At 49.2% G+C, this 26070-nt stretch overlaps 10 protein-coding genes across 10 annotated transcripts; 2 read left to right on the forward strand and 8 right to left on the reverse strand.

The window, feature by feature from the left end:
- Positions 1-456: 456 nt before the first annotated feature.
- Positions 457-1691, reverse strand: LTR64_007182 (uncharacterized protein; the record flags this gene model as incomplete). Its single annotated transcript, XM_064901505.1, has 2 exons — positions 457-1184; positions 1244-1691. The coding sequence occupies 2 exons, from the start codon at positions 1689-1691 to the stop codon at positions 457-459; spliced, it is 1176 nt and encodes a 391-aa protein (XP_064752581.1).
- A 2059-nt stretch (positions 1692-3750) lies between these two features.
- On the reverse strand, positions 3751-5555 carry LTR64_007183 (uncharacterized protein; the record flags this gene model as incomplete). Its single annotated transcript, XM_064901506.1, has 3 exons — positions 3751-4661; positions 4708-5499; positions 5552-5555. 3 exons carry the CDS (start codon positions 5553-5555, stop codon positions 3751-3753), a joined length of 1707 nt encoding a protein of 568 aa, XP_064752582.1.
- Positions 5556-6501: 946 nt separating this feature from the next.
- On the reverse strand, positions 6502-7695 carry LTR64_007184 (uncharacterized protein; the record flags this gene model as incomplete). The annotated part of the gene is made up of 1 exon (XM_064901507.1): positions 6502-7695. The coding sequence occupies one exon, from the start codon at positions 7693-7695 to the stop codon at positions 6502-6504; it is 1194 nt and encodes a 397-aa protein (XP_064752583.1).
- A 592-nt stretch (positions 7696-8287) lies between these two features.
- LTR64_007185 (uncharacterized protein) lies at positions 8288-10444 on the forward strand (the record flags this gene model as incomplete). The annotated part of the gene is made up of 1 exon (XM_064901508.1): positions 8288-10444. One exon carries the CDS (start codon positions 8288-8290, stop codon positions 10442-10444), a length of 2157 nt encoding a protein of 718 aa, XP_064752584.1.
- A 277-nt stretch (positions 10445-10721) lies between these two features.
- Positions 10722-12346, reverse strand: LTR64_007186 (uncharacterized protein; the record flags this gene model as incomplete). Its single annotated transcript, XM_064901509.1, has 2 exons — positions 10722-12172; positions 12226-12346. 2 exons carry the CDS (start codon positions 12344-12346, stop codon positions 10722-10724), a joined length of 1572 nt encoding a protein of 523 aa, XP_064752585.1.
- Positions 12347-14446: 2100 nt separating this feature from the next.
- LTR64_007187 (uncharacterized protein) lies at positions 14447-15706 on the reverse strand (the record flags this gene model as incomplete). Its single annotated transcript, XM_064901510.1, has 2 exons — positions 14447-15504; positions 15697-15706. 2 exons carry the CDS (start codon positions 15704-15706, stop codon positions 14447-14449), a joined length of 1068 nt encoding a protein of 355 aa, XP_064752586.1.
- Positions 15707-17519: 1813 nt separating this feature from the next.
- On the reverse strand, positions 17520-19508 carry LTR64_007188 (uncharacterized protein; the record flags this gene model as incomplete). Its single annotated transcript, XM_064901511.1, has 3 exons — positions 17520-19273; positions 19321-19443; positions 19499-19508. 3 exons carry the CDS (start codon positions 19506-19508, stop codon positions 17520-17522), a joined length of 1887 nt encoding a protein of 628 aa, XP_064752587.1.
- Positions 19509-21580: 2072 nt separating this feature from the next.
- On the forward strand, positions 21581-22623 carry LTR64_007189 (uncharacterized protein; the record flags this gene model as incomplete). Its single annotated transcript, XM_064901512.1, has 2 exons — positions 21581-21701; positions 21752-22623. 2 exons carry the CDS (start codon positions 21581-21583, stop codon positions 22621-22623), a joined length of 993 nt encoding a protein of 330 aa, XP_064752588.1.
- A 1012-nt stretch (positions 22624-23635) lies between these two features.
- Positions 23636-24748, reverse strand: LTR64_007190 (uncharacterized protein; the record flags this gene model as incomplete). The annotated part of the gene is made up of 2 exons (XM_064901513.1): positions 23636-24483; positions 24685-24748. 2 exons carry the CDS (start codon positions 24746-24748, stop codon positions 23636-23638), a joined length of 912 nt encoding a protein of 303 aa, XP_064752589.1.
- Positions 24749-25582: 834 nt separating this feature from the next.
- Positions 25583-25872, reverse strand: RPS30 (ribosomal 40S subunit protein S30B; the record flags this gene model as incomplete). Its single annotated transcript, XM_064901514.1, has 2 exons — positions 25583-25717; positions 25813-25872. The coding sequence occupies 2 exons, from the start codon at positions 25870-25872 to the stop codon at positions 25583-25585; spliced, it is 195 nt and encodes a 64-aa protein (XP_064752590.1).
- Between the last annotated feature and the right edge of the window lie 198 nt (positions 25873-26070).

Consider the following 26070-nt stretch of genomic DNA (forward strand, 5'->3'; position numbering starts at 1 on the left):
GTAATGTGAATATTTGACTCGACTGAACTATGAGTACTGAACAGGAGTCTTTATTACAAGGTTCATGAAAGGTAATTTTTATTTAGAAGCAGTTTTAATGCACTTCCATTTATCGGCGGTGTTCTTAATATCTCAAATTTGAAGTTTTATTGGATTTATTTGAAACCCTGAATACCCCCGAACTATGTACATTTTTATTGTTCAGTATTCTATTTGACCGTACTTGACCACGAGCAAGCCTACAAGTCGTCTATGTTTTGTCGGTTCAATCTATCACGAATATTGCAAAATCCCGAGGTCGTACTCTGATTGTTCCCTGTCCCAGCTGTTTACATCTGAGGCTTGCAAATGTCTTTGATGGCAAGTGACAGCATGCGATAATCTCGTGCAGTACGACGGACGAGGTCACCACAAATATTTCCAACACACTTCATATCACGCGCATATCGCACCACATTACGTGCAAGTATAGCCACCATCAACCCTGAGATCCGCCCCCGTCACATACAGACTCGCATCACTGAGCAAGAAAGTCACAGGACCCATCAGATCCTCCGGTCTCCCCATCTTTCCCATCGGAATCAGACTCGTCCACGTCTTGTTCAGTTCCGCATTCTCATCGAGAATTTTCCTCGTCAGTGCCGTCAACATGTATCCAGGACTGATGCAATTGACTCTTATCGGCAGATGCGCCCATTCAACAGCCATGCTTGCCGCGAGATGGCGTACCGCCGCTTTGGCGGCGTTGTATGGCGCTTGTGGCTGGGGTACGTTCACGATGCTCCCTGACATCGAGCCGATGAAGACCATGCTTCCGCGTTCTGCTTTCCTCTCTATGAGGTGTTTGGCCACGCCAGTTGCGAAGAGGTATGTGCCGTCGACGTTTACGCCCCAGAGTTTCTTCATGCGTTCGTAGGGGTAGCTGATTGCGTCGTAGTTCTCTGTGAAGCCGGCGCTGGTGACGAGGTGGTCAATCTTGCTGTGCTCACTGACGATCTCGCTGAGAGTGGATTCGACGTTCGTGGGGTTGGAGACGTCGCAATGGTGAGCTGTGACCTTGGGGACGCGGAAGATGCCTTCTTTCTTTGCGGAAGCGAACTTGGCGCGGTCGTAGGATTCGGATTTCGGGTTGTCTTTGTGGAATTGGTCGATGAGGGCTTGGGCGGAGGTGCTGGCTTCTTCTTCTATACAGGAGTTAGTGCTGTCCTGCAAGTCCGAGCGATGGGTCAGTGTGAGCACTCACTGTTCAAATCCACCAGAGCAACATCAGCACCACTAGCAACTAAAGCCTGAGCCATGACAAGACCAAGACCTCGAGCTCCTCCCGTCACGACTGCGACTCGGCCCTCGAGAGAAAACTGAGGCAGCGTACGCTTAAGATGTGGTCCTCCTCTTCCTTGAATGGTTGGCTCTTGTGGAAACTTGCCCTGCTCAGGGTATTCGACGACAATGGAATCGTCGGTTCGTGCTTGGGTACCTTCATGTTCAAAGCCGGGTTTGCCTAATGTAGCAGTTGAAGAGCCGTGGAGCGGATCGCTCTTGTTTCTTTGTGCTTGAGACGAGGTTATTGCTCGTGGGCTCGTGGAAGAAATACGTCTGTGGGCAGGGAGTGCTGCGCAATGATTCAGTTGAATGTAACTTGGGCGAGCAGCTATTCGAGTTGCAGTTCTCAAAAATTGTTGATTAGACATAACTGCAGCAGACCGCTATATTCGCCGAGGTCAGTGTTGGTTGTGAGAGACAACAAGCTTGACAATACAAGGCAGTGGTGAGTGCACTGAACCACCGGAACTGCAAGTCAGTGGACTTTAGGACGGTTGCACAGCACAGAAAAATTGTGAGCTGCCAGTGCTTGGTATCTTGTTGATCTTCTCGGCGTACAGGTGCAAGTACTGTAGAGCTGTGACGTAGTGGCTCCAGGGGTCGAGCCGCACTCCATAACACCAGGCTCTAGACAAGCCGCTTCTTCTGGTAATTGATGTACATTTCCAGCTCAACAATAAGATATCATGCTTGCTGACAAGAAACGTGGTCAAAGACTGATCACGGTTTCTAGACGACGAAGGATGGACGCTCGAAAGTTGTGTCTTATACGTTTTGATACCACAGTATGGATGTGCAACATACCAGCAGAAAGTCCGGTCAGGATAACTGTAAATGTATCATTATTGCTTGCTAGATGGAGTTCTCACAGTGCTCTTCAGACAGGGAGGACCGCGCTGGTGTCCTGCTGGGATATCAAGCTCTTTGTGCATGCTTAAGAAAAAATGGGTATCATTGCGACAACGTCGATGCATCTCAAACTTCCAGGTAATGGGTCCTCTCCTGCGTCTCTTCTAGAGGGTAGCTCGACCAGTATGCAATGATCTTCTCCTACCCAGGAAGAAAGTTATTGTGCCCACAAGCGCTGTCAGAAACCATAGGACGAGGTTAACACTGCAGAATTATGTTAGTGAAGGTCGCCGACTCATCTACTGTCATGACTTACCAGTCAAAAGCAGCAGCTGTCTTCATTGATTCGATGCCACCATCCATTTCTGCGTTCTCGCCGAAATACATGCTGCCGAACAAACCAGTAACAGCTGCCCAAAGAATGAACAGAATCCATTCCCAGGCAAACAGGTATGCAACAATTGTATAGTGGGAGAAAAAGCCTATTATGATCAGAACAAGTGCTGTAATGGCCGCCATGCAGCCAACAACCACTGCAAAGACCTATAATATGTCAATGCCGCTACTTTGCTTCTTCGATGCATCCAAATCTTACCCATTTTGAGTCGCTGTACTTTTGTACTTTTCGTGCAGCATTGAGGTCCGACGCATAATAACCTATGACCACGCAGGCCATAATGATCTGGAGAAATCGCACAACAATATTGAGGATGTTGTCCCATTTTAAGCCTCCCCGACCTGACCTCATGCCATCAAACCTATCTCTGAGGGCCATGACGGGCTTTGTTGACGTTCTTGCGAAATCTCTTCCTTGCTCGGGCAGTGTTCGACCAACTCAGCGTCTCGTAAAGGATGGGTAGGCAGAAAAAAGTGCTAGATGTTTGAATCGTAAGGTAGGTGCGCAGAGGGAATGCGCTGTGGCCTGACCAACAGCACAATCGCAATTGCTTCAGCTGTCTACCAACAAACGCGCTGAACTGAGCTGAATATCAAACAGATTGAGGCGTACAAGAGGATGGATGGTTGGCATAGGAGACCACCAGCAACTCAATCCAGAAATGAATGTGACGATGATGATGTCGTATGTGGTCACTCGAGCAAGCATCTGCCTTTGCTTTAATTTCCTGTTGTTGATCAATGCTGGCGCTCGACCGCACTTGCACGTTCTGGAGTTCATCTCCAGTTACGTCACTCGTTTCCCAGCGGCCAGTCAGAGCTCGTACATTGCGGGCGTCAATCACACTAGAACTCTTCGTATCCACACAAGCCACACAAGGAGAGATGTGTAGCGAAAGACAAATTGGAATGAGGATCTATAGATTCTGATCAGCAGAATATGAGTATGAGCAGAGAGGCTATGTATATCGAATACAACCAAAGCGACAAGAACGATACCGATACCAATACCAATACCAACCAACAAGATCTAGCCACAAATACATTGAAACAGAAGAACACCAGAACAGACCATGCAATGAACAAGCAAAACGACGCAGAAAGCAATGCAAAACGACCAAAGCAAAACAGTAGCAGCGCGAGCAAGACAAGGACAATCGCACACCCGTTGCAAAACAGGTGCTACCGTATTGTCCCTCCTCCCGTGCCACCGCCTGCTATGCCTGCCGTCGTGGCATTGCTTTTCCCTATCCCTCCTCCTGCTCCTGCATAAGAACTAGGAGTTACTTGCTTCGCCGGCGCTTGGGGAGGAGGTGCCGGCATAGATATGGGATCGTCGTCGTAGCCGTCATCGATATAGTCGTCCATTTGATCTAGTGGCTGCTGGTCATAATCCTGTTGGTGGTTGTTGATAGGTTGTTGAGTCGCATTGTTAGCAGCCTTAGCCGCATTCTTCGTCTGCTTCTTGCCTTTTCTGCCCTTGAGCTTAGCCTTTTCAAGGAGACGTCGCTTCTCAGCGAGTCGTTTCCGCTCCTTGCGATCCTTGATCTCATATTGTCGGACAAGCGCGTGCGGAGGACTTCCGAAAATGCTCTCATACTCACAGAATTCGCAGATCCAGATGTCCTCATGTGAAGGTGGGTGTTGTAGATTCTGGTACTCCTGCTGTAGCTTGCGCTGCCGTGCAGCAAGTGCATATACGTCGCCCTTGCGCCTGCGCGGTCTCTGCTTTTGCGTGTTTGCTGGTGGTGCAGCATGGTTTGTGGCTGGCTGGGCCGGTGGCACTTGCTGCATTTGACTACCGGCATACTGCGTGCCTTGATTGCTGTTGTACTTTTGTGTTTGGCTTGGAGCCGCAGCTGGCGCAGACTGAACTCGGGTGGCATAATCTGGCGAGTAGAGACTTTGTTCGGGGAACTTGACGTTCTTAGCGTCGGATTCACAAGTAAAAGTGAACTGTGAGTTCGTTGGAGTCTTTGCTTGCTGTTCAAGGACACCACTTTCTTGTCCTTTGCCAAGGGGATTCCTCAACAGAGTGGTGGCATTGGCGATGGCTTTGGAAATGATGCCTTGATCTGCTTTCGTGCCATCTCCTGTAACGTTGTCAGCATTTCTTCTTAAGCTCTCCAACGAACGTACCGTTTGTGCTTGCCACTGCATTCTGATCGTACTTGGCAGCGCTCGCCCGCGCGTTAGTACCATTGGTCCATAAGCCAAGAGGATTGCGGGAATTGGACTTGCGTGAGCTTCGACCGCGGCCTGCTCCTCCCACTCCAAGTCCCGATGGGGAAGTTGACATAGCATACGATCCTTCCATATCTTCACCTGAACCATCCCTCGACGAAAGGCCCGTATGGCCAAACTCCGAGTTCAGTGAACTTTGGTGCATACCCATACTGCCAGAAGTGGGGATTTTCCGCTTCTTCTTGTTGTTTGTGTTCTCAAAAGCTTCATATCCATCGGGCGCGGAAGATGATTTCTCAGTGTAGCTATTATACCGGCCGTGTCTTTGTGATCTCTGGGCTCGTGGTGAGGATCTATTGACGCTACCGTGACGATGAGCCATGGGTGATTCATTCTCCAGCGAATCTAGGTCATCCTCGTCGTCATCGTGATGGTGGCAATGGTGGTGATGATGGCCATGATGCGGACAGCTTTCGTCGTGCTCCTCGTCCTCGTGGTATGAGTCGTGTTCGTGTTCATAGTCTTCAAACGAGGTCAATGCCCGGCGTCTTTCATCGATAATCTCGTCCTCGCCGTAGTGGCTGTAGGCTGGCAGGCTTGCCGAAGGAGGATTTGGAGGATAGCTTATCGTACTAGCCACATCATCGGAGAGACGGGAGCGGATCGTGCGTTTGGGTAGAGGACGTATATATCGTTCGGGATAATAGGGACTGATTTCATCAGGCGATGATAGGTACGCAGGCCCCGCTACACAGAGTCAATCTTTGCCTGCAGAATGCTATCTCGTGGCATAATATACCCATAATTCCCAGAGTCGTGCACTATACCCTCCTGTCCAACCGGGTTTTCATGCCGCGAAAGGTGGAATGATAGACAAGTCTGTCAACGTATTCCTCTAGGTCGTCCAATACTCGAGTCTGATGGCAATAATCAGTGCGCTGGTTTTTTCAGGACTAGGTCTCCAAACAAGTAGTAATTCCTCGACAGTAGTGGCTGAAATTGACAAGTCATAGGATGAAGATGCAACGTACATGATATCCTGGTCTGTCCACGCAACCAGGGATTCTTGCTGAGCCGCAATGAGCCGCGGCGACCAATACACTGCTACACTGTTGACAGCTTAGCAAACTTGAGATGAACGAGGATGACAGCAGGAGTGAGTCTCGATAGCACAATATCGACGATGTCTATGATAGACACGATCAAAGTCAATCTATACAGATGAATCTCCGAATCTAATTTGTCAGAGGTGGTCGAAGCCCGATTGCCAAGCCTCTTGCAAAGCTGTCACCTTCGAAACCTCGCCTCCTTTTACACTGTTTCCACTACGAACCCACTTGTCCCAGATATCCTTGTTGTTGTCCTTCTATGGTGATGTATTGCTGGCGGATGGCTAAAGCGCATAACTCGAGCAGAAGATAGGGACGCAGCCATGACGATTACTTTCTTACAGCGATGTAGGATGCCCCTCATTCGAAATGGCAGGACATTGTATAGTTAGGAGCCAATCACTAGATTGAGGTAGGGAGGTCCTAAATTGCCAGACCAAGAGCTCGGGATCTGTTTCAATTCGATATATACAGTAGCAAGTCGCCTAGTGGTACTACTTCACGCTGGATCTTGGAGAGACGAAGATCACTTACACACGTAGCGATTTGAGCACCAGACCTCTTCTCACTCTGTCCAGTCAAAGGACAGATCGGAGATCGTGCCTGTTGTGCCTCTGATCATATTCTTTGGATGCCTAATTCACTTTTTACGACTTCTCGTTGGCCTGCCAGCAGCTGCGGTATCTCTTGTGGCTTTAATATCTGAAGAGCCGTTAGAGGTAGCAACTCTTTTAGCTCTGCTGCTTGCGGTTGAGGCTGTCAATCTTGACTCTGATGGTGAGAGTTTACGCTTTCGCCCCGTAGTCGTGCCTGCAGGTTCTGCCAGCTCAGTCTGCTTGGTTGTATTATTGGCATCGTACTTCGGAGGTCGCCTGCGTCTTTTGTAGGTAGGCTGTTGCACCGTACACGTTCCACTAACATCCTGACTGGACTCAGACACTTCTGACTCTAGAGAAGCATCTGGCGTGGGAAGTGCACGCTGATTGTTCTGCGAATCCACAACATCCAATTTTCGTCTTTTTCGTGTCTTCTGTTGTTCATCCACCTCTTCTTGCACAGTCTTATTCTCGTTGGGTGCTAGCTCTGATTGTACTTCGACTCGGTATTGCTCACTGACCATGCCTTCCATCATCACGGCTTCCTCATCGATCTCTACCTCTTCGTCTTCACCCGCTTCGACGTCATCTTCGTCAGCCTCCTCGTATTCTTCTTGATCCTCCACGTCCAGTTTGTTATGCATACTTATGCTTCTTTCTGACTTCAGGCCCATGTCGGCTAGACTAAGATCGTTTGCCCAAGATTCATCTCTTGTCAGTCGCCCTCTGCCAAATCCCTGCTTCTTGCTATATGCAGCCCTCATGACCTTGTCGCTCAACCGTAATGCGACAGGCTCTTCTGTACCAAATTTGAGCTCCCGCAGAGGTTCGGGACTTCCACCTTTCCATACCGTTCCGCGCAAGCATGCCCTTAAAGCGTCCACTTCTCGCAGCTCGAGGTCAGGGCTCTCATTAGCCTGAGACAGTTTCCGCTTACGTCCTCGTGTGCGTGGTTGTGGTTGTGGTTTCCGCTGCGGCTTCAATGGTACCTTTCGATCCTTCTCATTCTTTGCCTTGTTGTTCAGGATATTCGGGTCATCGTCAAAATAGTCGTCTGAATAGTAGGTCCAATCGCTGAAATATTCGCGCAGCTCTTCTGTGGGATTGTCCTGCCAAACAGGTGAATACGCGGCATGTTCAGCAAGATCGTCGGCGAGATCAGGTGCAGGATCGGCATCGTATAGCATGTCATGAAAGTCATCAAAATCATCATCTCCATATTCCTCGTAATCAGACATTACGGCTTCGTTGTTGCAGGAAGTGACGACAAATGAGGTGTTCCGTTCTCTTGAATATACTAGCAAAGTGGTAGTCTGAAGGACTCGTCGATCATATCTCGCGAGGACAGTTGATCATGGGCCTGCATAAACACGAGTAGACCAGGAATGGATCGCCAATGTGTAGATGTGGAGGATAGCCGGCTCGTGTCGTGAAAATTAGTATGATCCAGCAAATATATCGATCGTTGTGTGCCCGCTTTGTTGGTTTCACGTATAGATCAAGGGCCACAACCTCGATGAGAAGCGTCGATTCTGCTGTGATACAACTGTCTGTACAAAGCGGTCGCGGCGTCACCTTTGGTGCTCGAATGACGGAACCAATCGCATCTGAAAACAGACCCTCAAGCGAGCAGGGACCGTACCGTTGGACTTGGTAGACTCCACCAGGTTCGGAAACGAGCAACCTTCACCGAGGCACACCAAAGAGCTTCCGCCCTTAACCGCAGATCTGGGGTACATCAAACAACCCTATCTTCGCAACTCTCTGCTTGTAGTGAGGTCTGTATACATGTAGGTGCTGTCACAGTTTTATACGAAGACAACGGTGAGGATGTTGACGCGTCAGAGTGTGCGGCAGTCGCGTTCTGCCGTCCTTGCCATAATCAGAGCTAGACAGAGTAGTACCCAGCCTCCAGACCCAAACATAAAGCCTTTGGAGTCCATCTTGATTGCAAATCGAGGAGAAATCGCTATACGTGTCAACAAGACAGCTGCAAGGCATGGTATTACGACTACAACCCTCTATACAGATCCAGATGCGGCTTCTCAGCACGCTTACTCTTCTTCAAGATCATACAACCTAGGCCAAACATCCGAATACCTGAATCAAGCCAAAATCCTAGCTCTTGCTAAAGACCATGGATGTCAAGCTATACATCCAGGCTACGGCTTCTTGTCAGAGAATGCTGACTTTGCAAGAAAATGTGCAGAGGCTGGCATTACCTTCATCGGACCTCCGCCTAGTGCCATCGACGATATGGGCGATAAAGCTCGAAGCAAGGAGATCATGAACGCTGCAGGTGTGCCATGTGTTCCAGGCTACCATGGATCTGACCAAGCTCCTCAGAGACTCGCGAAGGAGGCTGAGGCGATAGGGTTTCCTGTCCTCATCAAAGCTGTTCGTGGTGGAGGTGGAAAGGGTATGAGGATAGTACAATCTGCAGACGCATTCTCAGATATGCTGGATAGCGCCCGTCGGGAGGCGATGAACTCCTTTGGCAACGATGAGGTTCTAGTCGAGAAGTACATCACGACTCCACGCCATATTGAGGTACAAGTCTTCGCTGACAAGTATGGCAATTCGCTAGCACTAGGTGAACGAGACTGTTCAATTCAAAGACGGCACCAAAAGATACTCGAGGAGTCTCCAGCACCTGAGCTGGATAATAACATCAGGAAAGACCTTTGGCAAAAAGCACGTGCAGCTGCAGAAGCTGTTAAGTATGAGGGTGCAGGTACTGTTGAATTCATTTTTGACAACGACACTGGCAAATTCTATTTCATGGAGATGAATACTCGATTACAAGTCGAACACCCAGTAACTGAGATGGTCACTGGTTTGGATCTAGTTCAGTGGCAGATCATGGTTGCTGAGGGTCGCAGGCTACCTCTAACACAAGACGAGGTCGAGGAGCGCATCAGCAAAAGAGGGCATGCCATCGAGGCGCGTATCTATGCCGAGAATCCAGACAAAGGCTTCATACCAGACTCTGGCAAGCTGTTACATGTTCGTCTCCCAGTGGCTACCGATGATATACGTATAGACACCGGCTTCGTCCAAGGCGACACAGTCTCCAGCCACTACGACCCAATGATCGCCAAGCTCATCGTTCGAGGCGAGGACCGTAGAGACGCGGTCAGAAAGCTTGCGGTTGCGCTCGAATCATACGAAGTCGCAGGTCCAGTCACCAACATCGACTTCCTAAAACGTTGCTGCGAGTCCAACGACTTCGCAGAAGGAAGAGTCGAGACCGGATACATCCCCAAGCACCACGACGAGCTCTTCGCTAAACGCACACCTACTCCCGAAGTTCTCATCCAAGCAGCGCTGAGCTCATTCCTACAAGCCAAATCTCAAAAACCGACAGTACCTCAACAGACCCAAGCCAACAACCCCACATCCTTCTCCTGGTCCTCACCACAAAGCAACCTACAATCACGCAACTTCACCTTCCAATCAGCCGACGAAGAGACAACACCCGGAACCACACCGCAAACCCACTCCATACAGATCTCACAGCTATCGCCAACACAATTCACAGCTCAAGCAGGCAGCAACTCATATACCCTCACCAGCACCCTCGACCCAACAACAAACACCCTAACAACCTACTTTCCACACACCCGACACACATCACGCATCATCCACGCCTCAGACAGCAGCATCATCCATCTCTTTACTCCGCAGGGCTCGTATCGTCTTACACCCACACAACCAGGCTGGTTAGCGAAAGCGCTCGGTACGACTGAGAAGGCTAATTCTCTGCTGTCACCTATGCCCTGCAAGATTCTGCGGGTGGATGTGAAGCCGGGTGATATTGTGAAGAAGGACCAGACGCTGTTGGTCATTGAGAGTATGAAAATGGAGACTGTGATAAGAAGTCCTGGGGAAGGGTTGGTGGTTAAGAGGGTGGTGCATGGCCAGGGAGAGGTGGTTGGGACGGGCGTTGAATTGGTGGAGTTTGAGGAGATTGAAGCGAAGGAGTAATGAAGCTTTGTGGGGTTTGTGGTATCGAGTGCGATTAGAATACCTCTGATTATACAAGATAACGTTGCGTTAGCTATATACAATTGCTTTGCTATACAGAACGTCAAGCGTCCGTACTGATAATACACCATACTCCACTGTATGCATGATTGTTGTGACAGGTCTGTTCAATGCCTTGCAGCGCCATCCGATTGTTTGCATATAAAACACAATGCCCTGTGGTTCTTGCAGCAGGAAACTGAGAACTGATCTATATTCGCAAGTCGTTGCGAAACACCTAGAACGTCGGGGCTTCTGGTTCTGGAAACGTATTGTCAGGATCTCGCGATCCTCGTACTGTAAGCTCTTTTGGTAGGTTAACACCTCCTGCCTTGGTAACACCATCCTTCCAGGCCATTGCGAGCAGTTTCTCGTCCTCTTCGCTTTTCTGTTTAGCGACCTTGCCTGATATCAGAGCTTGCTGGTCCTTCTCAATCTGCGGAGATGTGACTCTAAGACCATCATCCGCAACGCCATGCTCGTGCATGCTTTGGCTTCGTTTCAGGTCGGCGATACCAAGAGAGAGTTGGCTTCTCGTACGTGGTAGCACCATGCTGGTAGATTGTGGCTCTTCGTCCTCCTTGTCTTTTTCCTCTTCGTCGTCGTCGGATACTGCAGCGACACTACCGGCACTATCGTACCTTATCAAGGTTCCGGGCCGCTTCGTTGAGGCCGAGGTTTCAGAAAATGCCTGTGAAGATGGTCCCTCGTTTTTCGAGGTTGCAAGGCCTCTGTGTCGACCCGAAGCTATGTTCTCTCGTGACTGTTCAGCCACGTCCACGTCAGACGCAAATCGAACGACTGAGCCTGTCTTTCTTATGGCGCCCACCAGATTGGATGTGGAGCGTAAGACCTTTTGTGTTTCCACAAACTTCTCTCGGAAATCCTGGTCAACCATAAGCGAAGATTTCGTGGCCATGGACGATATAACAGTAGTTGTTCTATGCTGCTCTTGAGATTCTACAGACTGCCAGGAGGAGGCTGATGGGAGTTCAAATGCCGACATCTTGCGTGTGGGTGACTGTGTAGTAGTCTTGTAATCAACGTTTGTCCCTGGTTGTGTAATAGAGGTACTATCGAACGGTTCTTCCGCAAGGCTTTGATCGTCATGGGAGGATCGAGGACTTTTGAGTATTGGTCGACGAGGACGGCTGGTCTCCTCTGAGGGTTGCGATGTCTGGCTACTTTTCTTGCGTGTCAATGAAGGCCGAGCTCGGGCGCGTGCTGCAGTACTACCAGGACCAGAGCGCTTCCGAGCGCTCTCACCACTTGGCTGTCTCGTGAGACCAGGCTTAATATCTGACGTTCGTGACGAGACTCTTGTCTTGTCTCGTCGGTCGATCAATTGCGCATCATCTTGTGAGATGTTAGCTCTTCCGTCGTGCTGAGCGGTCGCTTGATTTTGATATGTCGCTTGAGAATCTTCGAAATGTTGCGACTCCTCCGGAATTCTTTTGCTGATAGCTTTCTCGTCCCTTGTGAGCGGCGATTTGCGGCCACCAGAACAACCTTCGATGCGCAAGACGAAAGGATCCAGGTTCGGTGGTTGTTGGCATTGCAGCCACAACCGCGTCATAGTATGCTGGCTCAGAGAGGTAGACAGTCGAGGTTCACCCCATACCCGCCAGAATAAATAGCAGCATCGAATGTCCGAGGCATGCCGTGTTGTTCGACTTTGAATTTCGTGTACTGGAATCAATAAGCACTGAACGGTCACCTCACACTGTCTTTCTATCACTTACCCTTCCAGAAATTGTGGAGTGCCTGTTTTCGGTCGTAGATAACATCAGTAGGATCGGACGGGACCTCCGTCTGTAAAGTTGATACAACTCTAATCAGTCCCTGTGGTAAAGGTGTAGTCATCGCCGTTAAACCAGCAACCACAATGCGACATAGAGCACATTGCAAAGGTAACCACGCAACATATGCTGCAGGTTAGGTACCAAACACTTTTGCAATGATTGACATGGACCAGATGACGTGGATACAATGTCTTCGTTCAAATCCTTGCTTGCTCAGGTCCTTCAGCAAGGTGTTAGAGTCTGAAAGTGCGGTGAGTGTATCGAGCAGTCTTAGACGAGTAGACAGTTCGGGGCACGTCCTGCGATTGGAGGTAACGCTAACGATCGTACCCAAGCCGATTCAAGATAGTGGAGGTGAACTCGCGATCCAGAACATTCGAAGGCAAACAATCCTGGACCAGATTGTAGAAGGGGAACCGTGGTAACGTAGACCTCCAGAGATGATACCGCGCAGACAGTTTCAGGGAACGGATGGGATCTGAGGAAGACGAGGTCAGCAGGACAAGTTGACCGCTTATTACTGCACCGGCTTGCTGAGCGGATACAGGAACGCGAGAGCCGCGGCGGAGTCTAACAAAGTGAATGCACGGTAGTCAGCACGGGAATGAGGCTGGAGCGAAGATCAATCCTCAAGCGAAAGAATCAGATCCGTGAAAGTGGTGAGAGGTCAATGGGACACGCACACAATGGTTAGTCGAGCCTGCTTAGCCATACTGGACTGAGCACACTTGCCAGTTGTCGACCGCAACTGCTCAGCGGAGCTCAAGACGCCTTTCAGTTGCAGGAGCATCCCAGTTGGTTTCCACCATTGTTGCCATCTATTAACGTCTCGAAAAGCATCTGGAGCATGATCAGAGTAAGGATAAGAGCACAGCTGGGAGAAGCAAAACACGTGGCAGTAGTCAAACTTCTGTGTCTCCATACCGATTTGTCGCCTCAGTGGATGCAGGAGCTATGAGGTCCGCTTCCAGTGAAGTGTGATGACAATTCTGATAGGCAGTATCAGTTGGTCTAGATACTCGTACGATGTCCGCACTTCGTGGTTCTATGTCGATCGTCAGAAGTCGCTGCATTCAATGCTTGCATATATGTTGCCTGCGGGCTGAGATCGCCGGTCAACCAGAATTCGATGAAAATCTCGGATCTCGAAATTTCAAATGCCCAGGAAATTTTGACTTTGAGATTCGAGTCCTAAGCGTTAATTCTAGTTCACTTTGGTAGCGAACCGACGCCGTGCCTTCCATGTCCGTTCCCGCGGGTCTTGTTCGCGAGTCAGCTGATACCGCCCAGAAACGATACCAATCTAGGATCTGAAGATTGACCATGATTCTCGCGGCAATGAGTTGCACCACAGGACCAGAACTCATACATGTCCGACACGTTACATCGATGATCGTGGAGATGGCTAACGTTATGGTGGAGCACACTACCAAGCGTGAATACTGTAAAGACTGTGGCGGACAAGGGTCGTGTTGAGCCACACGCTTCGTGCTGGGGATCTACGTCTCGCGTCAAGACTCCTCTCGTTGCCGAGCTTCTCGACCTCCATCGTCGGTCTGAAGCACTTGGCAATTCGTAGACGGAGTGATATGTCCGTCCTTGGCTCATCCTTCGACCTAAATTGTGGCTCTATGTGGCTAATAAAATATACGATAGACGTATTCTATACCGGGAATACTGGTTGAACCTCGGAGATTGTGGCATGATATCTGTCTGGCACGTGGTCTTCGAAATAGTACGATAGACAAGTAGCTCGTTATGACTATGTCTGGGCTGGCATCATCAATCACAACGGTGGCCTTGCTATGAGCTGTTGTGTCCCTATCTCTGCACGGTCACATACCTTTTGATGAACAACCTGCAGAACCCTTCTAGAAATGTATGTCTGTCGACCACACGATGGCAGGTAAGCTGATCGACAGTGTCGAATGGTTGCATTCAGACTTACTGGTCAGGAGTAAGTGGAAAAGATCGTACGATTTTGAACACTTCGTAAGTAAAATGGGTATATTCATTACAGACATTATTCCAACTATATCCATACAGGATTTCCGCAGCAGTTTAATGGAGATGCTAGCGTCTAGCTCCGCTCGTAGCCCATTGATGTCAAGGACAATTCTCCTCGATGTGCTAACTATACTCCAGATCTCGGCCTCACTGCTCAGGAGATCAACTTGTCGTAAGTGTAGCAGAATGGACCTGCAGTTGTGTTGAGCAGATTCTTGACAGGAATGGCTGATCTGTCAAAGTATCCCCAGTCAGGCTCGATGGAATCGAGTGTGACGTTGGCACTTGGAGGTGCGTTATGAGCGGTCATGGTGCCGTACAGCTCAGAAGCCACGCTTGGGTTGTTGAGTTGCCAGCTTGTGTAGATGCGATCGAGGTTGGTATGCAGGGCCCACCAGATTGGATCTTGCACACTGACGTGGATGCTGCCCATGAAACCACCAACGATGAAGTGAGCGGCGGAATGAACACCTAGAGCAGAACCACCAATGACGCCGTTGACGTTGAACTCGAGCGCCTGAGCATTTGGGGAGTGCGAGGTCATTACAACTTCAGAGTAGTTGGTCCAGGTCTGGGCAGCATATGCATTGATGTCGCGGCTCAAACAGTTGGGGTTATAGTCGTAAGTGTTTTTTGGAAGCGGTGCACCACTGATCAAAAAGAGAGGATCGATGAAGCCCAATGTGGCCGTCCAGTCACTGAATGGACCAGATTTCATACATCCACCTCCGGTTCCATGAGGAATGACGAGCTGAGGGCCTAGGGCAATCGGTGCAGTACCGTTGGGCGCACCATCGCTACCGAGGGAGTATGGAGAACCATCGAAGACAACACTGCCTTGCAGATTCTCGGAAAAGTCCCAGTACGGAAGTGGACCCTTGTATCCGCAAGTCTCTCTCATGTCCTTCTCGAAGAGGTGGATGAAGTATCTGTGCCAGGTCAAAAAGAAACCACTGAGGTGGACCTGGCCCGTTCTGTTTGTGTGAACCACAGAGTAATCCTGGTATTTGTTGACCGCAGCAGGATATTGAGCTTTATCCAGGTTGGATGGCTGACTGTGAATGCACTCGATTGCATCTGTGTACGCCTTCCTTTGCTCTGGGGCCATGCTGGAAAAGCTGACACGGGTTTGTTGGGTATGTAGGTTACACGAATGTTGCCATTGTGACCATTCCGGTGCTGGAGCAGCTGTGGCCTGACCTGCGAATATTGCTAGGGCGGCAGCGAACGACAATAACGATTGGACCATATTGAATATGTAGGTAGACAGTGAAGGACTGACGTAGGGATGTTGAGGCCACAGAAGGAACAACGTGGCAGATCAAGTGGTGTAACGACGGAAGATGGAGAGGTAAGCAAAGTTGTGTTTGGGACGGAGAGTTACTTATAGAAAAACTTGCTTACAAGGCGACATCTGACGAATGGGCTTGTATGACCAGACCCTGCTGTACCAGTTCTTTCCAAAGGCTCATCGGCAACTCGAGTTCGCAAGATCGCTCGTGAACAAAACGCGGAGACTCCTGCACGTCTGTGGCGTCCTTGAAGTGTGGGGCTGAGTGCAGGACCTGGCAGGATGTCGAGTCTACCAGGGTTTGCATGCAGCCAGCCCGAAGGCAAGAATAGAAACAGATGATCATCACCGATCAAAAGTAGGAGAGCGTGCCTGACACAAAACTCTGCTTGACCATGATCGTCATGTCCAGCCAAAGAAACAGCCAGAAAACGACCTTGCTAGAGACTAACAAGGTTAGAACGGCAAAGGGTGAGAGGATCTGAGCAAGCTACTCAGAGCCAGGTACCTAGTTAAGGATAGCTGTTAATAAGCATCATCGGGCTTGGCTTAGATTGTTGAAGGCTTGTCTAGGACAAGACTTCGTGCTAGTCGCGGATATTGTCTTGAACGACTGCGTTGGAGCTCCTCATCGATGACATATGATAGGCTGTTCAATGGCAAGTACAGCATTGCAGGAACAAGGTTCGTTCCTGCCGGACTTTCGTTCTTGCGCACCTGTTACAGGCAATGTATTCTCTCCTCTGCGCATAAAGTATCCATGAAGCATCCAAACATTAAGCTGTACCAACGCCAGATCAATCAACATGAGTGACCATGGAGGCTAGCGCATACGTAATCGACAAGTTCTACGCAGGCACCTCTTCTGATATTTGGAAAAACCTTTGCTCTCAACAAGGATCTATAGTCCGTGCATGTTCGAGGAGAATTTCTTTGCACTACATCACTACAAGTAACGCGATCACCGAAAGCTGATATCGATCGGCATAACTAGTCTTTGCGACAAAGCTTAGTCGAGCTTAGTTGGGACTCTACAACTTGGCAGTGTTGACCTATCCGATATAGCTGCGGAAAAGCTCTGAGCTTGCCAGTCATTATAATTTCGGACCTCCGTTGGTCGAGAGTATTGCGAAGCTTGAGGCGCTGGTTGCGCTGACTTTCGGGATGGACGATTGTGTTTTCAATCACTAAGATGTCTTATAAGATTTCATCTGTGCAATTAGAGATGTCTCTCAGCATCGACTCTTATCCAGGAGTGACCGTGGCGCAGAAAAGGAAGCTATTTATGCTTCTTATGGCTTGTCAATTGCTTCGCTAGTTTGCCACATAGGCTCGGACATTCTTCACGATGAACAGGGAAATCTGCAGTCGTGCTGCACACATTGTTTTGATTGTTTCGCTTACCGAAGGAAGCTGCAAGAAAGTACACAACACTTGCAGAAGAGGTACAGCGTGACTAGCATACCTATCACGGCATGTAGAAGGTTTGCGAAGTCTCAAGTCAACATGATAGCCTGGGCGCGAAGGACATAGCATGGTTTCAGCTCAACGCGTGGCTTGTCGATGACGTGGTCATCCATCCTTATGTGGCCACGATACTTCCTGCCGTTGTAGGCGATGTGACGCTTTTACATGGATCTTGCGACACCTCAGAACAGCTCACTGCCAGACGACTTGCTTTGCACGCCTTGCCCTTACACCTGGTGACAAGACGCCGCTGGGGTATGTGTCCTCCATGTACCCCAAGCACAGACAATACGCAGTCAATATGACCTGGCCGTGACCGAATGAAGAGAATAGCCTTATGCCAACATGAAGGATGGCTTCTGATGCGACTAAAGCATAGCAACCAGACTGAACAGCATGAGTGTCACGGCTACAGTCTGAGTCTGAAACACTACTCTATGATCAGTTCTCTCTACACATCTGAGACGCATCACAACCTGACTTCGCCCCTCACCAACTTGTCCCAGTCTTGTCTCTCGAACGGCACATATGTGTTGGTTTCGCCAGGCTTCAACCATAAGATAATATCATCCGCACCACTCTTTTCCTCTGTGCCGATTAGATTGGGGTCGACGCCCTCTTTCCTCAATGGAACCTTGTTCTGCTTGTGGTTATGAATGTGCGAACTCGTCTTCACTACCCTCAAGAATAAGGGTACTGCGTATCTAGGCAATTGATCTTTAGCATATTTCAGCAAAGCTCGGTGGTCCAGAGAAGAGCTATGCGCCGGGTCAATATGTATGGCAGCACAACCAGCACGGCCTTCGTGACTCGGTACCACAACGCCGTAGACGTTGGCTTCGGAAACACCGGGGTAACGGCCCAATGTCTCTGCAACCTCGGCGGTAGACACGTTTTCTGACTTCCAGCGGAACGTATCGCCTAGTCTGTCCATGAAGTACCAGTGGCCATCAGGGCTTCTTCGAAGGGCGTCGCCGCATCGGTAGTATAGATCTCCTTCTTTGAAAACGTTCGTGGCAAAGCGCTTTTCTGTCGCCGAGGGATTGCGCCAATATCCTCCGAAAGCTTGCTTGTTAGGTACTGCCACGAGAATCTCGCCTCCCTCCTCGTAAGGCATGCGCTTCGCAAACCCTGTTTTTGGATCTCGCCAGATGTCGCCTGTTTCGTGGTCGATTAGGACAGGTATGTAGATATTGCGGTACAGCATTCGGTATAGCAGACCATGATGCCCGACGCAACCTTGTAAGTAGGGACCTCTGTCCCAAACAACTAATGAGAACATTCCCTCGCTTGAGTTGAAGAACTCGCCAATTTCGGGTATGTTGAAGCGGTCCTGGAACCTTTTCCATACATCGGGTCGCAACCCATTTCCATATGCTAATCGAATCTTGTGCTTCCGCTCGAGGGGATGAGGTGGTGCATTGAGAAGGTATCGGGCGGTCTCACCAACGTAGATAAACATTGTGGAACCGGAATCGTGTACATCAGGCCAGAAGTTGCTCACCGAGAACCGTGGAGTGACAGCAATCCCAATGCCTCCCAAGAGAGCAATGGAGCTAGTGATAACGCCTGTGCCGTGATACAAAGGCATCGGGCTATACCAGCAGTCCTTTCCAGGTTCTGCGCCGAAGGATGGTTCGAGATGAGATCCTAGCAGGTGCGTTCTAGCAACAAGAAATGGACACCCTTTTGGCAGTCCCGTCGTTCCACTTGTATAGATGAGACAATAAGGATGGTCGCCTTTCATGCCGTTCCGATATTTGTCTTCAGGCACAACCACCGGCCCTGACTTGATTTTCTGCTTCAATGGGTCGTCCAGCGTTACTATCCTAGTGCCTGTAGACTCAATTTCGCCTCGACTCCCGTTCAACCTCTTCTGACAGCCGTCGTCGGAGTCAGCGATCAGTATTTTGGTTTCGCAAACAGCAAGACAATGCATTAACGCCTTGCCTTCGAGGTTGTAGTTTATAAAGGCAGGACCGGCTCCTATGCAAAGTGTCGCAAACATGATCATAAGGAAGTCCGCACTGTTCAGCAGATACATCGCAACCAAATCGCCAGGCCGTACGCCTTGCTCGAGCAGCCATTGTGCATACTGCACGGTCTGATCATGGAATTCCTGAAATGTGCAGCTTCCTGCTCGTGACCAGACAGCTCGTTTGTTGGGGTGTTTCTTGCATACGTCGGCCAGTATGTACCAGGGCGACAATCGATCTTCTTTGACTGTGTACCATGTCAGATAAGCTACCTCCATCCTCGATCGATCGTACCTGCTTTGGCGTAACTGCGCTCAGCTCTTTTCAGCCTCCTCTGTGACTCCAGTTCACGGCTAATTTGGTACTTTGCATTGATGTAGGAAGCGGCTGCTAGGCCACCAGCCGCGGCTGCAGCGACTATAATCACACGTCAATCTATGTCCCGTGTCACGAGGAAGAGGTGGAGACCTACTCGAAGCCATTGTGCCCGAAGCTTCGCACACTGGCGTAAGGAAAGATGGGGGCTTGAGGTCGAGGTGATGCTGAGATTCTAGTTGACGATAATGAAGATGACTTCAATGTGTAACCATTGTTCTAATAGTCACTGTAGCCCAGGCCGCCTATGCAAAGTCTCTGTTGTACTCGACAGAGACCGCAGCAATTGCCGACTTTTTGAATGAGCCAGCTTTCAAAGTGCCTCGGTACCAATCCTGCACAATAATTGGTGGACGAAACCGGCCATAACGCCGCTAATCTGGTACGTATGGTGGAGATGTGGGGATCTTCTTGTGGTTCTTTTGCCAGTTGTTCTTCCTCCTCGCTCCCGTCTATATCAGCCGTTGGTGCATGAATCCATAAAATCTTTCTGATCAACGTCCATGTTTGACGTCTCCTCTTCAAGGAGACTATTCTGGATTGATTCTAACCAGGTACAGATGACACAAATCAATGAAAACATGATGAAAGCATTGCTAGCATTGTTACACAAGTGTACGACCTACGATGGCATGCATAGCAAGCTTGAGTTATGTTGCTGATTCTAAACGATCACAAATCTGTATGCTCACAGATGCCACGTGATAGTCCAGGAAGGAATTTGGCGCACGACATTATCCAGAATCGTCGCAAAGCTTGTCGTTCACGTTCAGGCTCAGATGCATTCCAGGTGACTTTCTAGGATGATAGCGAAGCTACTGCCTGTGGTAGCCCGCAACGGGCCTCAGTCAGACGTGCAAAATGATAGGAAATAATTGTCATGTCGCAGCGACGATGTGCAGCATTGACTTACACTCCCAACTTGTTACACGCGGTGAAGCCATGCATACATGCCTGATCTCCAGCCTATATCTGTAGGCCCAGAAGGTCGTTATCAGGGTGTTGAAGTTGATTGAGGGCCACGAATCCAAGCCGCTGATATTGTTAACCCCACTTTGGCCAGGCGTACGAATCAAACAAAAGAAGTCATGTGTAGATATCCTCTACCACTCGAACATCCAGTCTCTATGCAGGTCGAAGCAAGTTACTGCGAATATGTTCGCTTCAGGCTGCGAGAAAATCCACCGTCGGTCAGCATTGTTTCGAAACTGCCAGGACAGTACAGCTCAGGCTGAGTGGATGACTGCGAGAGCAACGAAGCATTCAACCGGGACGATCTTTCGAAGTATAGTGCGGGACAGCACGATGTATATTGTACGACAGTACGAGTACTGTATGCTGTATAGTATGCAGATAAAGTTCGGCTCAAAAAAAAATAAAGCAAAAACAAAACTCCGTGCCAAGGCCCAAGGCTGAAAGACACCGCTGCTAGCCCGTTCCTGCCATTGGAAGAACTTTGCCTCAACCCAACAATTTTATCAATCGTCTGTTTTGCCGTTGAATTGTCAAGTTACCACTGGCAGTTGGCCTTTCTCCCTTCCGATGCCCACGACGCACAGAATCGTCATGACCTATCTTACGTGCTGACCGCCTTATCAAGACTGCCACAACCTTGTCTTAATGGTCAAGCTTATTTTGACATGTGCTTTCCGGAATCCTTTATCTCACAGGAATTGGCCTGGACACTACATTTGTACCCATCACTCGATATGATTTTGCCGAGAGACCCACGAAGTGTCTCCTCGACTGAAAGCATGTCAACTCGATTGGACACAGTGGGAGCATACTCAACGCCGTCGGTTCACAACGTCCACTTTTCTACATGTAGATAATCAATGCACATGTCTACCACGATGTCGAGAACTTTAAATGGATCTTTACATGATTTAACACACTTGCCGACCAGAAGACGCGATGCATGTACCTGGTACAATGGAGCCCAGAGCAGTGCCATGGAGCCTCATCACTGCCCCAAGTCTCCTTGACCAGAGTCGTGGGTAGTGTTTTACGCCTCGACGAGCCTCATGCTTCCCACCACGTCTTCCTGTCTTGTCTCGGGATTTTGTACTTTCTGATTCTGATTCTGATTCTGATCACTCTTCGCTGCGTACTGACCTGTACTAACACCTATTGACCTATTAACAGAGCACAGGCAAAGCAACAAACCCTCGCAAGCAAAATGGCACCCTCAGCAATTACCCCTCCAACAATCATGGAGAAGAAAATAAATACAAGACCCGTACTGCCACGCTCAACTACGGCAAATATGGGAACGAAGAGAAAGATCATATGCTTTTCAGGTCTGCACTTCCAGCTGGCAGGCTTTCGGCGACAACTAACCGAATCTTAGACTTTGACGGCACGATATTCATGCAGGACACCGGCCATCAGCTATTCGACAATTTCGGTTGTGGGCCGGACCAAAGAGCCGTCCTGGCCAAGGAATTGGAAGAGGGAGAGCGTACATTTCGAGAAGTGTCCGACGAGCTATATGCATCCTTGAACGTGCCGTTCGACGACGGCTTCCAGGTCATGAAGACTGCTTTGGACATTGACCCAGACTTTCAAACCTTCCACGAGTTCTGTGTGAACAACAACATTCCTTTCAACGTCATTTCAGCTGGGCTCAAGCCAATGCTGAGGAAAGTTCTGGACCACTTCATCGGCGAAGAGATGAGCAAGCATATCCAAATAGTTGCGAACGACGTAAAGATTACTGAGGACGAGAACGGTCACAAATGGTCCGCAGTCTGGAAGCACGATACCGATCTCGGCCACGACAAGGCTCTCTCCATGCAAGAGGCACGAGCCCTTGCTGAGCTAGAAGCAGACAACGGAACAGTTCCAATGATTGTCTTCATTGGCGATGGTGTCTCCGATTTACCCGCGGCACGAGAAGCAGATATCCTTTTTGCTAGGAAGGGCCTCAAGCTCGAGCAATATTGCGTCGAGAACAACATCCAATATATCCCCTTCGACACCTTTGCAGATATCCAAAAGGAAGTGATGAGGCTCGCCAAGGTCGATGATGAGAAGACCAAAGGACGTGGCTTGCCAACTGCCTTCAATCCGCGTGCCAATATGTGGAGACGGGCCAGCAGCAAGGCTAGCGGCGTGCCTGTCTTTTCGGCTCTGTCACCTCGAAAAGAAGAGAAAGCTTTCTTGTGGCCTAATGTGTTTACTGCACCAGTCAAGGTTGCCCAGGCGGCTACAGTTGCATAATCGCCTTATTTTGTGGGTCTTTGTTTGTTGTCCCAAATTGGCGAGCTCGGGAGTTGGTGATATTGTTTAGGAGTCGGTGACATAGATGAGCATAGAGCAAGATCTTAGAAATTAGACACATGGAATATACCGAGCTGATCTACCTGCTGGTGTAGCTTCGAAAAAAGAACTACCAGGTTGGCTGCGTTGTTTTTGGACTGTCGAAAGGAGAGCAGCAGCACAAAGCTGAAGCTCATCATTATCACGATGCACACACCACCTCTTCAGCATGCAGGAAATTGGTTCAAAAGCTACGTTTTCACCAACTATATATCTCTTCGTGATCAAAATGCCGAATTTTACAATGACTCGAGGGTGCGTAGATAAGGTTGTGGATATTGCTTGTATTCAGGCAGTTTGTATTAGGTCAATCGTCTCATTAGGATTGTTCTATTGGTGTTTGGAAGTGTGGTCGAAACTTCGTACACGCTTTTGCCTCATGCTTCACCAGTATACAAGGTTCACCTCAGCTCAACATAGATCGAGGCATGTATGATATGCTTGCCTCGATAAACTTGCTAACAGCATTGTCAATACTCAGTGCTAGGCGCGGGAATTCTAGAGTGTCACTCACTAGCTCATAAACCAGATACTTCGTACCGCTCTGCTGAATACCGGTATCGTATAGGCTAGGTGTGTGCAGCACTCGAACGGGATGTACCTGGATTTCCTTCTCTCATGCCTTCGCGATATCCGATCATTGATATGCCGATGCCCTTATATGGGCAATAACACAGAGTGGTGAGCCAGGCTAGTATTTGCGTATAGGTCTCAGTCGCGGGAGCATTAGCAGCCAGGTTCGACCTGTTCAGCATTGATCTGGTGGGAAGATGATTGAGACCACAGCTGTAACGTATAGTGTCTTCTCCATGATGCTTCTAGACTCTGTGCCATCATCCAGTTCCTGCTGAGGGACGGTCAAGAAGGCTGAGTTCGCAATATATCGCACACAGTGAGTTGCTTGGTCTGCCTTTCATCCACCATCTTTGCCAAAGCCCGTGGTAGACCGTGGCATCGCAGCTTTATGTGAAGACTCGTATTTCTCGGATATTCTCTTGGCTTCCGCAGTCAACTGCTCTAGTCGTTTATCACCGAGCTCACCTTTGCTGACTCTGTCCGTGTCTAGCATGACTCTGACCAGACAAGTAGCGTGTATGACATTTTCTGGGACGTTGACGTCTACTCTTTCTGGATGAAATGCTATCTCTGGCATAAAGTCGCCAGGAGTAAGAATGAGTTGCGCCGAATCAACCATCATACTCGATCCAGTCTTGGTATTGTAGGATGTGCCGAATCCTTGCGAGAAGACAAAAACGGTGTATATTTCCCCTGGGCGTACAGGCTTGTGGAAAGTGAAGCTGTTCACGTCGAACGCAGCCTCAATGTCTTCGTCCGCATTGAAAGCCAGAGTCAATCCTTCGTTCTTTATTAAAGGTGTCAAGTGTCTGTCGTAAGCTTGTTTGAACATTGACATAATAGCACCTCCGTGAAGGTAGTCCGGCCAGCCTTCAAGCCCAAAGCCTGCGAAGAACACGACAGCCGAAGCTGTCTGTTGGTCAGGATGTCTAAACTGCTTCATCGTCAAACCTTGTACACCCGTCAATGTATCTTGAACCAGGTGTCTATCGCCAGGAACATGCATAGTCTTGGAAGGTACCACCGGCTCTTCGAACCATCCATGTTCGCGCAACTCTTCCACGACAGGCGATGTATCGAGAATCTCTTCTATTTCCTCCTGTAGTTCTTGATATTCTTCCGTGCCTCGTTCAAAAGGTGGTGCCAAATACTCGTAAGTCACAATTGCTGTGCCGCCCAAGATGCCTAGGAGATAGCAAACGAGAGCTAAGCTGGTTGTGCGCAACGCACGTCGAAATAAAGAGGGTCGAACATCGGCTGTAAGTGGTTGCGGGGGAGTGAGTAGATCTCTGGGTAGTCTGCTAGGCTCGAAGTTCGACGGGTACTGTGATGGGTTCTGAAAGTATTCCCTATGCGGTCCATTCTGGCCATGCTGAAAGCGCGTACCATAGAGTGGTTTGAAGAGTGGTATTCGAGGCGGTCGCCGTAGGAACAGCCTAGATGTGAGCATGAGTATTATGCCAAGATGAGAAGAGTTGATCAGTAAGGTTTGTTCTTGGTCACGTCGTCGCCATGTAGCACGTGACCAACTCGGTAAGAAAGTTGGCGGTTTGACGACTAGTATAAAAGGAAGATGAAAATATTCAGCTAAATGGCTGGAGGACAAACGACGGAAGATTCTGTTATTACAGTACCTTCTAATGCCATTTTTCGAAGTTCGATTGAAATCTGGCAGTTCCAGATAGGTTCAAATCTTGAGCAGGCGTCACAACATTACAGCAGGGAGTTAGAATACTAGTAACAGCTACGTTTGACATGGTGAGGCGAGTTCGACGTTTTTGGGAGGCGAGATCAGCTGATTCTCCTTGTAACAGTCCGAGTCAACAAAACCCAGACAGGCAGACAGTCCTCCTATCTCACTTTCGCGCGGCCCAGTATGGGGGTTTTTTTGAGCAGAAACATTGTAAAGAATTTCTAGTCTTAAACCTCCAGAGCGAACTTCATGCTGGAGAAATCCCTATAGTATAACCATTACTCTCGAGAGCATTTATATCATTGCTTGTTGTGGTTATATCTTGGGTGCTTGAGCAGATGAACGCCTAGTGTATGTACACTTGTCCCATCCTTGATCTCGTCAACTTCATGAAGTCTCGGGATATGTTGTTCCAGTGCTGTCGCCCCACGAATGCGTCCTTCAGTCCACCATGACTTGGAACGTCTGTAATGTCTTCTTGCAAGACCTCGGTGTTTCCATGTCAAGTTCGCGGTCGCTTCTTCAACTCAAAACAAAATGATTTCTTATGAGCTTGGGGCTGGGTTCATCTATTGCAGGGTCAGTATCGCCCTATCGTACACATTCCATGATGCTGCTGACCTTTCTCTTGCCACCAGTCATCGTAACGTTCACGAATCGTCGAGTGTATACCATTCTCTTCTTCGCTCTGCCCTTGGGCAACTTCTTCTTCTCTTGTGGTTCGACCTGAACAACTGTTAGCCAGCTTTTCTTGCCTGCACTACAAGTGCTATTGAAGCGCAATCTCTCGCCACGATGGCGACGTTCTGGAATTGTCGTACCTTTGGTGTCTGAGACTTGACCTTGCCGGCACGAGCGAGGGATCCGTGGACTTTACCCATGTTTGCGAGGATTGGGCGATAGTTTGGGGATGATGATCGGGTAGTTGAGGTGCGAGGTCAAGGGCAGGACGATTGACGATGACCATGGAACGACTTGTGCAAGAACTTTTCTGGATTAGCGTCTTGGCATATGGAATAAGATGCCGCGTAAGCACTTTGGATATTGCGTCCGTCCGGCTAAGTGGATTGATCCATTTA

Source organism: Lithohypha guttulata, assembly GCF_036872675.1.
Source record: "Lithohypha guttulata strain CCFEE 5908 chromosome Unknown scaffold_5, whole genome shotgun sequence".
NCBI classification, from domain to species: Eukaryota; Fungi; Ascomycota; class Eurotiomycetes; order Chaetothyriales; family Trichomeriaceae; genus Lithohypha; species Lithohypha guttulata.